Genomic DNA, 15,684 nt, shown 5'->3' with positions numbered 1-15,684 from the left:
CAATAATTGTAAAATGGATCAAATTTAAGGAAATTATGGAAAGGAATGAATTGCTGATTTACATGTAGAGCTAACTTCTAATATCCTACAATGGTAGATTTGATTTTGCACTTGAAGATAGTTGCAGATAGGAGAGCCCAAATTTATATGAGAAATATAATGCTGTCAAGGTAAGGTTATAAATCAGGTTTGCCATTTTTGCCTGGAATAAGATGAACATTGTCTGAAAGTAACCAACCAAGCTCATCCTGTCTTGTTTTCTTTTCAACCAGCCTGGAAATGTCAGCCCATAGAAGACAATGTCAGCTTAAAACTTGCATACAAACGTTGTTATTGCCCGAGATTATAACCAGGAAGGACAAAGAAAAGAGCATGGGTTCTGTAAATTGTTATGTACAGCAAAAAAATCAACATATTCTTCCTTGAATTACTTCTCGTATTTTACATTATCTCAAGGAGCAAGGAAAAACAAGATTCAGAAAACAACCCCCTCTCTGCTTCATCTTGATCATCATTGCAACCTAGTAGCCACGAACAAATTCGCAGTACTTGTTCTTCATCCAACGAAACCCGTGCCTTAACGAAGATTTCAACTTGGCTTCAACAGCATAGGACTTGTACTTCACCACACGGCGTTGCCTCTTCAATTCAGGGTTGCCAACGCCCCATGTCGGACGAGAATTATAGTTGTAATTCGTGTAATTGTTGCTGGCCTTGTTGTGCATTGGTGGTGTTCGTAAACGGATAGGTTGAGGAGGGGGATCCGGCGTGCTGCGATGAGATGATGGTTGATTTGATGAAGTATTATTATCTTTCGTCGCAAGCCTCCATTCACCACCGAACGTCCTGTTTGCTGCCTTGAAATCTTCCATCTCTCTCGCAACACCTGCCATTCTTCCTAATTGGCAGAGATTTAGAGAGGGGGAGGGAGATCAGGAACAGAGAAGATTTTCTAAGCTATAGTGCTTCAGAATCTTGTTATGTATAACACAAAATGATGGTTTTTATGGAGATGAGGAGAGAGGAACCTGGTTTATGTTTTTTCTGAGGTTGTTATATGGATACTACCAAATATTTTAGTGTTTATTGAATTGTATAGCTGTCTTGTGTTTGAATTTTGGTTGGTTCCTAATATTAGACTTTGAAACTTTGAAGAATGTTAGACTTGGTTGGATGACCTTGAATTCCTCCCTGTTTTCAGCTATCTATTAGATTGTTTACAGTCCCCTTAAATTAAACTTGAATAGATCAAAGGGTTTCTAGACTTTCAAATTCTTTCTTCTTTCGGAGAAGTTTTCATGTTGGGGGCTTGGAGCATACCATGGATTTTGGATTCTGGGCTATACTACAACTGCATAGTGTACTCTTCGACTGCATTTTTGCTACTTGAGCCCCCTCAGGATTCGAGGGAAGAAATAAACAAGAAGTTCAAATCCTGGCTCAACGAGCAACAGGGGGCTTCGCCAGTTAATTAACCAATCGGAACTGTGAGGAAGAAAAGTAACAGCCAAGATCAATTCTCCCCCCTGGAGAAGAAGTCAAAAATTGGACAAACCACAATCATGTACACCCACATTTTTTTCCCTTTTTTGCTTGTAACAGACTCGAACCAGGACTAAAGTTCAAAATCAGGATGTGTTCTCCTAGGGACCAGTGGCTCATCTAGAGGTAGTGGATGATGGTGCTAGCCTCAAATGGAGATCTATGTTATCTCCTTCACTTACTTCCGTAGCTGCTGATGAATCCGATGTTGAGCTCACGCCCACTTCAGCTTGTGCTGGAAAAGGTCCCTGACCCTGTTGCGCCCCGCCAACATGAAAGGGACAAGGACCCCTTTGAGGTAGCACTGGCAGAGATGGAGCGGAGAGACCCCGAAACCGAGCTGCATGATCAGTTGCGGTCATGCTCGTGGACCCTCTTGCATAAATCAACCGCCTTGATCGAGCTGAATGCGCCGTGATAACCGGGCCAGAAGTCACAAACCGTTGTTGTTGTTGATGATGATAATCGCCGAAAAACGAGGATTGTTTTGCTCGTCGTTCTCTTTTGTGCGCATTCTGATGGCCACCCAAAGCTTGAGAATTGGCAAACCCTCTGTGACAAAACTGGCACTCAAATCTCTTGTACTCTGTATTTCCTGGAACAAATCCAGGCACTTTGTCATAGGCAGCTACAGGAAAACCGAAAAGCTTCAGTGTTGAAGGTTGTTCTCTGCCAGGCTCATCTGCGCCATTGGTTTCTGGTGCACTCATGCTAAATCAAACACCAGGAAAAAGGGCTGCTTTGCTGATGTAAATTTTTTTGGAGATCCATAGAAATATATATAGAAGGAGTATATCTCCCATGCAGACTGACGCAAATACCCTCAATCAAAGAGTGAGCAACCATATCCAAAACTACAGCCAGAGTTGTTCAGTTTACTGTGAATCCCTTTATAAATTCCCTTTGATAGAAGACAAGCACTCGTGCGAAACTGAAAACATATCTGTAAAGTAAGTCCCAAGCTTTCAGCGCGTGTATCATGTCCTTTCAACATCCCATGGTCTGTAGTGTTTGTCAACATTAAACGATTGCAGATATGTTTGTCTTTCACAAATATATTCTTTCTTTAATCTCAGTTCAAACTAATCAGCAGTCCTGATATTAGCATTTTGATTCCTGCTTCTAGTCTGATGAAAAGGGTAACAAGCTGCAGCATGCAATAAGGTTCTTTCTATTGATTTGCCTTGGAGAAAGCAATGGACTATAATTTTCCATAACATGGCAACATGACACATTGCTAAAACAAGCAAAGGGAATGCTTGATGATTCTTGGTGACTGTCGGCCACTGAGATACGCCCAGGATGGTTCTGCATGCTTTCTTTAGAGCTCGAGATAATTAATAGCAGTGTCACCCACAATGCGACCTCCTTTGACTTCACCAACTAACATATGCCTTTGTGAAACTACAACCACCATCGAAAGTGTCCGAGAAAAATATCCCCCAAACATTTACACTTCGAAAGCTACATACATAGCCTGTAATCATTAACCTTCCTTGTTGGTTCTTCACCACCACTCCCCATCAAATTGAACTTTTGCATACGTATGGGAAAGCTCTCCAATAGCTCACCTTGTTTCTTTAAGTCCTAAAATGCTCCTGGCTGGCCGGCCTGATGATTAGATACTCACTTCCTAAGAAATGGAAGGGTCAAAGAGGACTTGAACATGTAATTAATGTATAATTCTTTTTAATTTATTATATGAGAAGTGATCGAATGATAAGATACACAACATGAACATGTATATGTTTATCTATTCATTACGTCGGGTTTTTCTAATTATTGAAAATAATTACATGTGTCACAACCCTCCAACTTGAGCACAACATATGGTACTGTGGTTCCTTTTTTTGCTAGGTAAAAAGGACCAAAGCGATATCAATAATGCCACTAAATCCTCACTGTCTAGGCGTTTGGTAGTCCAACCAATGCCAATAATTTCGAAGCTTTTTAACCCATCAAGTCCCTTCTACATATTGGCCCAGTGAGGTTGGATTCTTACAGGGACATTTTCTCTCTTTAACAGGACAGGATGGGAATAGCCTGAGGCCAGTGGATCCTGGAAACAAACACTGATGGCAGTAATATCACGACGAAAACAACTAGAAAGTGGGAATAGGCAGGTGGAGAGATGGAGCTCGTGCGATGATCATGGTATGAAAAACATGATCACGACTTTTGATTGGTTGTTTTGGTTTTGTTTGATGAGGCAAAGGGCACGCATTCCGAAAATGGCCAAGTTAAATCATGTCACCTTTTGGAAAATTGTTCTTAATTGAAATGTTTCATGTCCCATTGAGTTTGTTGTTAGAGAATGCAACCTTTCAATATAATTAAGTAGACAGACATATCTCATTGATTAAGGTTTCAATTTGATATTGTGTTTATGAACATAAATCTTTAAAAGTTTTTGTAGTTGAATTTTTTTTTTTAAAGTTGAAAATTCCCACAGGACCCAATTATTTTGTTAAAATTTTATTAATAAAATGAAAATCATACAAAAAGGAAGGAGACATCAACCTTACCTCTAATTTTACATGATCACAAAGTAATAATATAAAAATATCTAAAGATGAATTACCTTTACATGCATATTTTTGAGTGCTATTATAAAGATAAGAGTCACCTTTTTTACAAGAATCTAAAAAGAAATTACAAGAATAGTAAATTAGGAATACTACTCTTTTACATTTATTTAAAATGAACATATGAGATATTCAATCTATCTAGTTTCAGAATGCCACTTAACTCACCTTGAACTCGTGTAAAGACTTTAAGATTTTGATGATGATGACCCTGATTCGATAAATAGTCTGCAGCCTGATTACCTTCCCTATAGATATGTGAAATTTTATAGGAGATATTGTTTAAACATCTCCTAATAGATTCCAATAAATACTAAATTCCATGGGATCCTTTCTTCTCCTCTTGAATCATATTAATAACTACAAGAGCATCCATCTCTATCCAAACTCGAAAAATATTATACTCTTGGCATAATAGTAAACCTTGATTTAATGCCAATAGTTATGCCTGCAAAGAGTGAATGGAACCAAGATTTTCAAAAAATCCAAAAATGAGCATACCTGCGTGGTCTCGAAGAACTCCTCCATATACTGCATTCTGAAAATTATCCTTGGAGCTACCATCGACATTCAACTTGAATTCTCCCGTCAATGGTTTTATCCACCTAATAATTTTGGGCGACAGAGAATGTAAACATAGGTATTCAAGGCCCCACAATTTAGCTATTTGGGTATCTCATTTCTACTGCCAACGTTTGAGAAGATTTCCCCGGTGCATCTGTCTCAATAGTTTCATGATACACCATATTACTCTTTCAGGATTCATACCCATATTCATGTGTTTTGCATCATTTCTTTCTAACCACAAAAACCAACAAATGAATAATGGTACTAAAACACGGATATGTCCTTGTCTAGTATAGTCTCCAGAGTAGTACCATTAGTAGATAACTTGTTTAATAGTCAGAGGATTAATAACATAGATTTGAAAGAATTTTGCAAAATAGTGCCAGACTTGTTTAGCCACTGGGTTGGCCCAAATCACATGAAGTAAAGATTCCTTTGAATTACAGCAAAGGCACTTAGAGGCAAGCTGGATTCCCTTAGATTTCATTTGAACCTCCACTAGGATCTAGTTGTTGATCATTCTCCACAAGAAAAAAGAGATCGTTAGAGGTATATTCTTATGTCAAATGAGCTTACCCAAGAAATTGGTACGTTGTCGATGTGGGATTAATTCCCACGCATTCTTAGTTGTAGAATCACCATTAGATGTCGGAACCCAATAAGTTGTATCTTCCCTAGTTCTATCAAAAGGAATCCGCACAATTTTATCAACAATTGCATCTAAAACTATCATTTTCAACTTTTCTCGATCCCATTCATTCCCATTATAAAAGTACTTAACTTTAGTCATTGAATGATAAAATAAAAGAAATGAATTTACCAAAGGTGTATCACCCATCTAACAGTCATGCCAAAAGAATAGTTCACCCTTTCTTATCCGCCATCTGATGTTTGGTTCAGTGGAGGTTCTACCGTCAACCATTCTCTTCCATATCAAGGAGTCATGCAGTTTAGTAGTTGCCGTATGAGGAAGTCAACCAGTGCAGTATTTTGCGCGCATGAACTACGTCCAAATGCTATTACATGTATGAAATCTCCACCACAGTTTTGTTGTAAAAGCCCCAAAGATATCCTTCAAACTTCTGATATCTAGGCCACCTTCTGTGCAAGGAAAAGTACTATTGTTCCAAGACGCCCAATGTATCCGCTTGCACTCTGTAGATCCGCCCCAGAGAAAACTATTGAATAGTCTCTCAATTTTTTCAATCACGTTCACCGGTGGCTTAAGGACTTGTAAGAGGTAAATTGGTATTGAAGATAGCACACTTCGAAGTAAAGTGATTCGACCATCGGGAGAAAGGATCTTATTTTCCCAACCTAAGATACGGTCACGTATTTTAATAATTAGTGAATCAAACAAAATCACCTTTTTTGCACCCTTATAGAGTGGAGCTCTCAAGTAGATTATAGGCAATATTTTATGTATAAAACCAGTAACGTGTGAGATAATTTGTTTCCTCGAAGTTGCAAGATTATTAACTATAACAAAACAACTCTTTTGTTGGTTTACTTTCTGTCCAGAAATCTGTTCATATTCCTGTAAAAAATCAAGTACTTTCTACAAAGTTGAACGACTCTCATTAGTAAAAATCATAACATCATTAGTAAACGTTAGATGGCTAACAAGCATACTTCAACCAGCATGATAATGTAATGAACTATACCTAACAAAAAGATAATTAAGGCCTCTGGATAGGTACTCTGTTGATAAAATAAATAAAAGTGGCGAAATAGAGTCACCTTGTCGCAACCTCCCTCTAACTTAAAATAACCAACTGAATGCCCATTAATCAACAAGGATAACCAACAATTTGAGATGCATCTTTTCATCATGTCAATCCATTGTTCATTAAACCCAAATTTTGCCATCATCAAATATAAAAAATCCCAATGTAATCGGTCATATGCTTTCATCATATCTAACTTCAAAACCACATTACCTCCTTTCGATTTATAATCAAGTTTACCAATCAGCTTCTATGCCAGCAAGATATTATCGCTAATGAGCCTGCCACTAACAAAACCATTTTGATTGTCAGAAATAAGTGAAGGAAGGATTTTCGATAACTGGTTGGCCAATAGTTTTGTGATGATCTTGTTCAAAATAGTTTTGTAGTTGAAACTTAGACAGACATATTTCGCTAATAGAGTTCTCAATTTGATAGTTATATGATTGTCATTTCTTATGATTATGATCGTAAATCTTTAAAAGTTTTGTAATTGAAATTAAAACAAACCTGTCTCGTTGATTAAGATCTCAATTTAATAATTGCACTTTGTCATTGAGAACCAATTCATTAAAATCGTAATTTTCATACTTTATTTTTAAATTTAATAATTACGATTAAACGCAATTCAATCACATTATTAAACGGGATGGGTTATTCACATCTCATCCCTCTCTCTTGTTACCAAAAAAAATTTGATATATCGAACTCAAAGTTCTAATACCATATTATAGGAAGAGAAATCTTTTATATTATAAAATTATATATGCTACAAAGAAATTTAAATTATATAATATATATTAACACAAAACATGTATTTTTTTTGAAGAAAATTGAAATTAAACTAGCTAAATTAAAAGGTCCACTAGAATAGAAGTAGGCTACATCAATAGTCACTTACTACAAAACGTGACAATGTGGCCCCGAAATTTGCTCATTTCTGTCATACAAAGCATAGGCATACTCCATATGCTTATGTTTTGTTTTTATTATTATAAGGTCAACCAAATAATACATCCTTTTTTGTCCACCTCATCTTTTTCGACTTTATTAACAGTGACTTAATTCATTCGAGTCACAAATTCATACCGGTTTTCCTTAATACCGAAAAGAGTTGACTTGAAATTAGAATATGAATATTTCTCGATTCAATTTTTAATATTTTATAATGACAAAGATGAAACTCGAGTCACTTAAGGTTGCTTTAAATGAGATTAGATTTGGATTAAAATAAGATTAATTAAGGATTTATGGCAGGAAACAAAATCCTTCGAGCCTAGCTTTGTGTTTCTTGTCTCAAAGATCAGTCCAATTTTTCAATAAGATAAGACCCATTTTGTTTGGGCCAGTCAAGCCCCATGAAGAAATTTTCCATGATTTATTTCGTTAAAGAAAACCTTAGTACTAAGTTTTTTCTCAAAATTTTGACTTAAAAATAGTAGAAAAACCCACATAATTATAAATTTTGTTATTATTATTATTATTATTATTATAATAAAAAATTTTAACAATTTCTATATATAAACGGTTATCGGTATATCTTATTTTTTTAAGATTGATTAAAAAAATAAATTCAACAAAATTAACAAAATAATTAACGAGTAATATATATTCTTTTGAAAGAACAATGGGTAGTTTATAAATGTGTATTAAATATTATCCAACCGATATAAATAAGACTAAAGTATTTTGTAAACGAATTCAAGTAGGGTATACAAAGTAGTTTCAAGTATTTTTGTTTAAACTCAATTACAAATAACAAATTTTAATATTTATATTATTTTTTATTGGATGTATTATTTATAATTGATAAATTATTTAAATATAAAATTAATTTTTAATTTATTTTTTTATTTTTTTATTTTTTTTAAAGAATTTGGATCGGATTGAAATCTGTAACGAGTAGTCACGTAATTTAAAACTAAATAAACGAGTTCGAATTTTAATAAGGTATTCATTAATTGGATTCGGATTTATTATTAGAAGTTATAATCGGATTGGAATCCGGGAATTTTAAAATTAACGGATATTACCCGTTACATTTTTCATTTTTCAAGTACACTGTAACAATAAGCGCAGTTAGCATCAACCGTTGGCCAGTAAGGCAAAGCGACGGGCCAAAGCCACAAGCCTCAAAGATCAGGGTACGCTCTAACGTACGCCGAGCGACCAGGATAAGGCAAGCCCGCGCAAACGGCAAATGCGTCACAAGCAACACGGGTTTCCCGTGAGAACCGTTGGCAGTCGACGCTCCTCCATCGCGCGTATCCATGTTCAGGGAAAAGTATCCCCGAGAAATCTCCGTCTCGAAACGGACCCCACCACAATCAACAACCCCCTTATTTCGATCCAACGGCTAATGATCAACATGCGCGCACGATAACATCGGGTACCACCCTGACGGCGCACGGTAGTCAACCTTCCCTGTGAATACTAATCGTTCTCCAGAGGATGCGCTCTGCTCACCCCTCCTTAACCTCCCCGCCAGTTTCATCTTTTCTCTATTCCTTTTTTTCCATTTAGTGTCAGTTCGTTATTGACCGTTATAAAAACATAACTTTTTACCTAGAAAATTCCGGGTAAATTTTTCTTTCAGCTTATTTAGTTAAAGAATTTCTTTTTGAATCGATCCCTTATACTTTGTGGTGATTTTTCTTTTCTGGGTTTGGGTTATTTTTTAGAGGGATTCCAATGGCTAAGAGATCAAGATTGCATTGAGAAATTTAGCTCTCAAGTGAGTTCCTTTTGGTCCAATTTAAGCTTTAATCCAACCCTTGTTTTGGGGGTTTTGATTGTTTTGATCAAGCTTAATTTTTTTGTCTGATTTTGATCTAAATATGCTGGAATTGGTGGAATGCTTATACCCTTTAATCTGAAATGTTAGTCTACACATTGGGTTAATGGAAGAAGTAGCATTGTTAATGTTAAATGTTAATTTTCAGAGTTCAACTATTAGTTATTGCTAATGGATGTTATGAGGATATGAAACATTTTGGAGCTAGCATGAAGTGTGTTGATGGAGAAGACAGCTAGTTTCTTTACTTGATAGAATGTGGTTCCTTAGAAGCCAGAGGGACATCATGGTCTTGTTATTGTGTTATGACAGTGTTTAGCTGCTTCTTGCATTCATTGTATTGCTTCTTCTCTTTATGCAGAAATGTAATTGGCTTGCCCTTTATTTAAAAATTTTGTTTAACTATGAACTATTATTGTTTTTAGGTAGTGTATCTGCTATTTCATTTATCTATTGCGGAAAGAATGTCGGAAGGAACGAGTATGGTGATGGAATCTTCAGAAAATGGCACTGATTTATCTCAAGATGATACTGGAACCATAGTGGAAATGCCTGAAGACACGATATTGTCTCAACAAACTTCTGTGAATCTTGTTCCATTCATTGACCAAAGATTCGTATCACAGGATGCTGCTTACGAATTTTATTGCAGTTTTGCCAAACAATGTGGTTTCTCAATCAGACGCCATCGAACTCGAGGGAAAGATGGGGTTGGTCGAGGAGTCACAAGAAGGGATTTTACTTGCCATCGAGGTGGATATCCACAGATGAAGCTGTCCGAAGATGGGAAGACGCAAAGGAATCGCAAATCATCTCGTTGCGGTTGTCTAGCATCTATGCGCATTGTCAAGCGGGCAGATTTTGATGTCCCTGAATGGCGTGTTACTGGCTTTAGCAATGTCCACAACCATGAACTCTTAAAAGCAAATGAAGTGCGTCTTCTTCCTGCCTACTGCACCATTACTCCAGATGACAAAGCACGGATTTGCATGTTTGCAAAAGCTGGAATGTCAGTGAGACAAATGTTAAGATTGATGGAGCTAGAGAAAGGAGTTAAGTTAGGTTGTTTACCATTTACAGAAATTGATGTGAGAAACCTGCTACAGTCTTTCAGAAATGTCAATCGCGATTATGATGCTATTGATCTTATTGCAATGTGCAAGAAATTGAAAGATGAAAATCCTCACTTTCAATATGATTTCAAATTAGATGGTCATAACAGGTTGGAGCATATTGCATGGTCTTACGCTTCATCTGTTCAGCTATACGAGACATTTGGAGATGCTGTGGTTTTTGATACGACCCACCGTATGGATTCTTATGACATGCTGTTAGGTATTTGGGTTGGAGTAGACAATTATGGAATGACCTCCTTTTTCGGTTGTGTGCTTTTACGGGATGAAAATATGCAATCTTTTTCCTGGGCATTGAAGGTAAGAAACCAATAAGCATACTTTTGATAGAACTAAAATTGTCTGCATAAACTTTTTACCTCTCAATCACTCAGACTAGGAATCAGCAATTTACCATATAGGAGCACCTTCCCTGAACTTTGCACACTTAGCCTTCATCTTCAAATTCATTTCTGAATTGAATGGGATCAAAGTAAAGTTTATGGGATATAAAAGTTTATGAAATGGTGAGTAGGGATTAAAAGTGCAATCAATGTATGTTTTGTTCTTTAACCGTCTAGTTCCTCTGCTTCTCTGATTTCCCATGTATTATTCTTTTTTTTTTTTTGATCTTGTAAATGCATATCCTTTCTAATTCTTCATGTTCCTATATTTATGCAGACATTTCTGGGCTTCATGAAAGGAAAGGCTCCACAAACCCTACTAACTGACCAAAATATGTGGCTGAAAGAGGCTATTGCTATTGAGATGCCTGAAACCAAGCATGCCTTTTGCATCTGGCACATAATCTCAAAGTTCTCAGATTGGTTCTCTTTTCTGCTTGGATCACGATATGATGATTGGAAATCTGATTTTTATCAGCTTTATACTCTGGAATTAGTAGAAGATTTTGAAGAAGAATGGAGGGACATGGTTGATAAAAATGGACTCCATGAAAATAAGCACATTATCAGCTTATATGCATTGCGGACTTTTTGGGCTTTGCCATTCTTGAGGCCTTATTTCTTTGCAGGTTTGACGAGTTCATGTCAATCAGAGACTATTAATGCTTTCATCCAACGGATTTTGAGTGCACAGTCCCAACAAGATCGTTTTGTAGAGCAAGTGCGCAAATTTTGATTTGTTCCTTCCTCTTGATTATCCAGTTGATGTATATTTCACTATGCCTAATCTTACTTGAACATTTGTGTTTGCAGGTGGCTGAGATTGTTGAATTTAATGACCGGGCTGGTTCTAAGCAAAAGATGCAAAGGAAACTGCAGAAAGTCTGCCTCAAAACAGGTTCACCAATTGAATCTCATGCAGCTACTGTTCTTACGCCCTATGCCTTTGGTAAGCTCCAAGAAGAGCTTTTATTGGCTCCGCAATATGCATCCTTTCTGGTAGATGAAGGTTGCTTCCATGTCAAACACCATTCCCAGATGGATGGAGGGTGCAAAGTGCTTTGGGTGCCATGTGAGGAGCACATTAGTTGTAGTTGCCATCACTTTGAGTTTTCAGGCATCCTTTGCAGACATGTTCTTCGTGTTCTATCAAGCAATAACTGCTTCCATATTCCAGAACAGTATCTTCCCAACCGTTGGCGTATTAATAGTTCATCCTCCACAAACCTGCTAAGGAATGCAACACGAGAGCATTCTGAAAAGATTCAGTTGTTAGAGTCCATGGCTTCAACACTTATAGCAGAATCAATTGAAACAGAGGAACGCCTTGATGTTGCTTGTGATCAAACTGCCATGGTTTTATCCCGCATCAAGGACCTTCCTAGGCCAACACACAGTGCAAATGACATTGTCTACAATTGTCCCTCCGACTTGATTCTACCAGAGGTAGAAGATACTGATGGAATTGTTCAGAGCTTCACCATCGGGACTTCTCATGAATCTCTCACCTCAGGAAAGATGAAGGACAGAAGGTCAAGAGATGGGATTGACATTGCTCGAAAGCGGAGACATTTTTCTGGGTCTTGCTGTGGGCAGTTCGGACATGATTCATCAGACTGTCCAATGCTGGGAGGGGACAATTTGAATGGAGATGCACTAGGATACTTGTAGACTAAGCTTATTAGACGCCAATAGTAGGTTTACAAAGAAAATGGCTGTTGCCCTTCATTCTCCTTCCAAATTCAGCCATGCGAAAGGAATTTTTGAATTCCTTTCTTGAGTAAAGATCTTATTGTCCGATTCCCATAATCAACGATTCGCAATCTATATAATTTTTTCAGTTTTTTAATTAACAACTTTTTCAAACATAAAATTTAACTGTTTAAGTATGAACAGAGATATAAACAAACAATAATATTACGCTCAGAATAAACTGGACCAGATCAGAACGCACTGCTGCAAACCGACATCAAATATTCTTTGAGCCCATTCTTTCATTTGTTCTTTTGTAGTACATAGTTGCCTTAGGAACTCTAATGTTTTGCTTGGTCAACATTGGAAGGCAAACTGTTTAGCTTTTGTTATAGTATGAAAATTATTGCCCTTTCTTTGCCAACAGAAGTAAGTCCAACTGTCCAAGCATATAATTGCAGCTGAGTAGTGAGTAGGGCCTTGTTACCTTTCTATATTTGTATTTTGTTTCATGGTAACAAAATTAAAGTCCCACATATGGTAACCTATCCTTTATAGTAACTTCTCTTGGGATATGGTTGCTGGTATTCGTGGTTCAGAAAAGTTGATGTGATGACGAATGAGATACAGAACATGCTGAATACAATCATAAGAAATGGTGGGTCAGGTAAATCGTGGGGTCTAAGATGTGAAACTGAAGATCATTCTCTGTGGTTGCAGCAGGGAATTTCTTCATTTGCCAATGACTAAATAAAACAGAGCTAAGAAAGGGTACACTTTGAGCCAAAGATTAAAAGAAAAGAAAGAGGACCAGAAATGCACTTGGAGCCAAAGATGGTGAGAGAGAGAAAGTGAGAACTCGACATTGAATTATACACGTGTCTATCATGAGCGAGCAATTTGTGGCCTGAGACTTTTTTATATATTTTTGTGTGACTTTTATCTCTAAAAATATGCAGAATAATCCTTTGAAAGCCAAATTTTAGAACCGACAATCTTCCTTGTGTGAATACTTAACAGTAACGCCCAGAACCTTGGAATCTTTGGCCTTTAAGCAACCTTTGCTCCAAGCAATTCTATAATTCTATTCACCTTTGTCCCGCAAACCATTTAAGCCTCCATGTAGTCTTCTTCCAGGGTACCTGCATGAATTCTATCTTTTTTGGGACTTCAAAAATGCCTAAAACAGTGGCTGTCACACATGCTGATCTTGCACCAAGTCGTCGAAGCACTGAATTGGGCAGCAGGACTGGTGTTGTCCTCATGGTTTTAACCATTCTCTGCGGCCTGTTTTGCTTCATCCTTTGCCTCATAGCAGAAGCCACTCGTTCCCAGGTTCTTTGATTTACCTTTCCGATGGAAAAAGAAATTCAATTCAGATTACAATTGTGACATGTATATTACCTTGCAGGAGAGATGGGTGGGCACTGATACTAATCGGAAGGAAGTGAAAAATGAATGTGCGTACAGCGGTAGCGGCAAGACACCATTGTTGTGCGCTGCTGTGGCATTTGTTGGACTCGCTGCTGCCATGGTGGTGGAACATATGTACATGTTGATTGCAGTCAGCAAATCGCCACCGCCTGCTCTGCTTTCCTGGGACCCTGTTTCCTCTCGTGCCAAGACTCTCACCTGGCAGGCAGGATTTTTCTTTGTCATGACCTGGTAGGACATCTGATGCAGTAAAATTTACCTTTTCAAATCCTCAGCCCTATCTGATACGAAATCTGTTCTTGCTTCTGCATCTTGATTGCATCACAAGTCATTTTCCTTACAGCGCCTTGTGGCTACCCTTTTGATTATAATACCATTTAACTCACAAACATCTTGCAGAATCTGCTTTACTCTCCATCTTTTTTCTTTAAACAACAAATAAATGGCAAAGCAGCTGCCTTTCGTATGGAAACAAGTCTGAAATTCCATCGCTTCTGTGCAGGCTTTGCTTTTCTGTCGGAGAGATCTTGTTGTTGATTGGGCTCAGCGTGGAGTCAGGCCATTTGAAGAACTGGTCAAAACCGAGAGAGAGCTGCCTCATCATCAGAGAAGGCTTGTTCTGTGCTGCTGGTGTGTTCTCATTGCTGACAGTTTTCCTGGCTGCAGGCCTCTACTTAACAGCATTGCATGCACAAAAAATGTTCCAGGAACAGCGAAACGTGCAGCAAGAGGTCCTTGCGACCTCCGCCCTGTACGCGTCTCCACCTGGCTCACCACCCCATCGGATGACAACCGTTGCCAGAGAGGATCCGATGATCACAGAGTTTCCAAACGAACCACCACCATCGTTTTCGTATTCATGGGATTTCAGCAAGCAATGGAATAATGCCTAGAGCAAAAGCAAATAGATGCCCTGCGTGCCTTTTGGCAAAGCTGAAGGCACAAGCTAGGGCTGCATTTTCTGAGCAAATGGTTATATAAAAGAAAAGAATGAGAAAATTGCATTCATTTGATTTTTGTAAACAATTTTTTTTTTCCTTATACAAACGAACAACTTTTGTTGCACAAATTGAATGAATTGATCAAACCATACTACAAAACTAAAATATTCAAAACCGATTTATATTGGATTTTACTATTTTCAGAAATTTATATTATATATATTAATAATATTTTTATAAATAACATATTATATATTTAAATATATATGTTTAATAATTGGTTTTTCAATGGGGTTCGATTTTAATTTTAGACATAGAAAATCGATTCAAATAACAAAATAAATAAAATTAAGTAACCAATTAAAAACCAAAATTAAAACAGATTTAATACTCCTAAAATTAAGATTAATGACTCATGGACTTGGGATAGAACCAAAGAAAACAGACTCGCTCTTACTCAAAAACCAAACTTAAATTGGGCTGGTAGTGGCTTTGGAGGATCAAAAGAGTATATACTTTAGTACATCTTCTTCATATGGACCCATTAATTCTTTTGCATTTTTCATGTATAAAAAAAAATAAAAAATAGTCAAATGAAAAAAAAATAAAAGGATAAAAAGAAATTTGGGCATTGCTTTAATGAATAAAAGATAATCATTGCTTTTAAAATCTTTATATTTGTATAATACCACAATACAAATGTGCCAAAATTCAAGTATAAATGACACCATTTAAATCTTTATCAACTATATAATTACTTCCATGATATTCTTTGCTGCAAGCTTATAAATTTTTATAACTATTTTTTAATTAAAAATCATATGAATATAAAAATGTAAGTATTAATCGATTTAAATTGAAGTAATTTATTTGAAATCGATTGAAT

General features: G+C 36.9%; 4 protein-coding genes across 6 annotated transcripts; 2 read left to right on the top strand and 2 right to left on the bottom strand.

Moving 5' to 3' along the window:
• On the bottom strand, nucleotides 303–1,083 carry LOC18603600. The gene has a single exon (XM_007035669.2). It carries the CDS (start codon nucleotides 891–893, stop codon nucleotides 522–524), a length of 372 nt encoding a protein of 123 aa, XP_007035731.1. The 5' UTR covers nucleotides 894–1,083; the 3' UTR covers nucleotides 303–521.
• LOC18603599 (zinc finger protein 6) lies at nucleotides 1,175–2,391 on the bottom strand. The gene has a single exon (XM_007035668.2). The coding sequence runs from the start codon at nucleotides 2,250–2,252 to the stop codon at nucleotides 1,659–1,661; it is 594 nt and encodes a 197-aa protein (XP_007035730.1). The 5' UTR covers nucleotides 2,253–2,391; the 3' UTR covers nucleotides 1,175–1,658.
• Nucleotides 8,519–12,580, top strand: LOC18603597 (protein FAR1-RELATED SEQUENCE 11). 3 transcript variants are annotated; one of them, XM_018120469.1, is made up of 5 exons: nucleotides 8,519–9,000; nucleotides 9,103–9,155; nucleotides 9,641–10,648; nucleotides 11,009–11,452; nucleotides 11,545–12,580. In XM_018120469.1, exons 3-5 carry the CDS (start codon nucleotides 9,680–9,682, stop codon nucleotides 12,400–12,402), a joined length of 2,271 nt encoding a protein of 756 aa, XP_017975958.1. In that variant the 5' UTR covers nucleotides 8,519–9,000; nucleotides 9,103–9,155; nucleotides 9,641–9,679; the 3' UTR covers nucleotides 12,403–12,580. The 3 variants fall into 3 exon arrangements, with proteins under 3 accessions (XP_017975958.1, XP_017975959.1, XP_007035727.2); XM_018120470.1 differs by lacking the exon at nucleotides 9,103–9,155 and having other exon boundaries at nucleotides 8,519–8,831; XM_007035665.2 differs by lacking the exon at nucleotides 9,103–9,155.
• Nucleotides 13,448–14,948, top strand: LOC18603596. The gene is made up of 3 exons (XM_007035662.2): nucleotides 13,448–13,758; nucleotides 13,835–14,088; nucleotides 14,360–14,948. Exons 1-3 carry the CDS (start codon nucleotides 13,570–13,572, stop codon nucleotides 14,748–14,750), a joined length of 834 nt encoding a protein of 277 aa, XP_007035724.1. The 5' UTR covers nucleotides 13,448–13,569; the 3' UTR covers nucleotides 14,751–14,948.

This window comes from Theobroma cacao, chromosome 4 (genome assembly GCF_000208745.1).
Source record: "Theobroma cacao cultivar B97-61/B2 chromosome 4, Criollo_cocoa_genome_V2, whole genome shotgun sequence".
NCBI lineage: Eukaryota > Viridiplantae > Streptophyta > Magnoliopsida > Malvales > Malvaceae > Theobroma > Theobroma cacao.
The sequence above is the reverse complement of the archived record's forward strand: the minus strand, read 5'-3'. Positions and strand labels throughout refer to the sequence as shown.

Coding starts and splice junctions, on each gene's coding strand:
- LOC18603600 (XM_007035669.2), bottom strand. CDS start 893: ATGGCAGGTGTTGCGAGAGAGATGGAAGATTTCAAGGCAGCAAACAGG.
- LOC18603599 (XM_007035668.2), bottom strand. CDS start 2,252: ATGAGTGCACCAGAAACCAATGGCGCAGATGAGCCTGGCAGAGAACAA.
- LOC18603597 (XM_018120470.1), top strand. CDS start 9,680: ATGTCGGAAGGAACGAGTATGGTGATGGAATCTTCAGAAAATGGCACT. Junction 10,649..11,008: donor CTTTTTCCTGGGCATTGAAG/GTAAGAAACCAA, acceptor ATATTTATGCAG/ACATTTCTGGGCTTCATGAA. Junction 11,453..11,544: donor AAGATCGTTTTGTAGAGCAA/GTGCGCAAATTT, acceptor TTGTGTTTGCAG/GTGGCTGAGATTGTTGAATT.
- LOC18603596 (XM_007035662.2), top strand. CDS start 13,570: ATGAATTCTATCTTTTTTGGGACTTCAAAAATGCCTAAAACAGTGGCT. Junction 13,759..13,834: donor CAGAAGCCACTCGTTCCCAG/GTTCTTTGATTT, acceptor ATTACCTTGCAG/GAGAGATGGGTGGGCACTGA. Junction 14,089..14,359: donor TTTTTCTTTGTCATGACCTG/GTAGGACATCTG, acceptor GCTTCTGTGCAG/GCTTTGCTTTTCTGTCGGAG.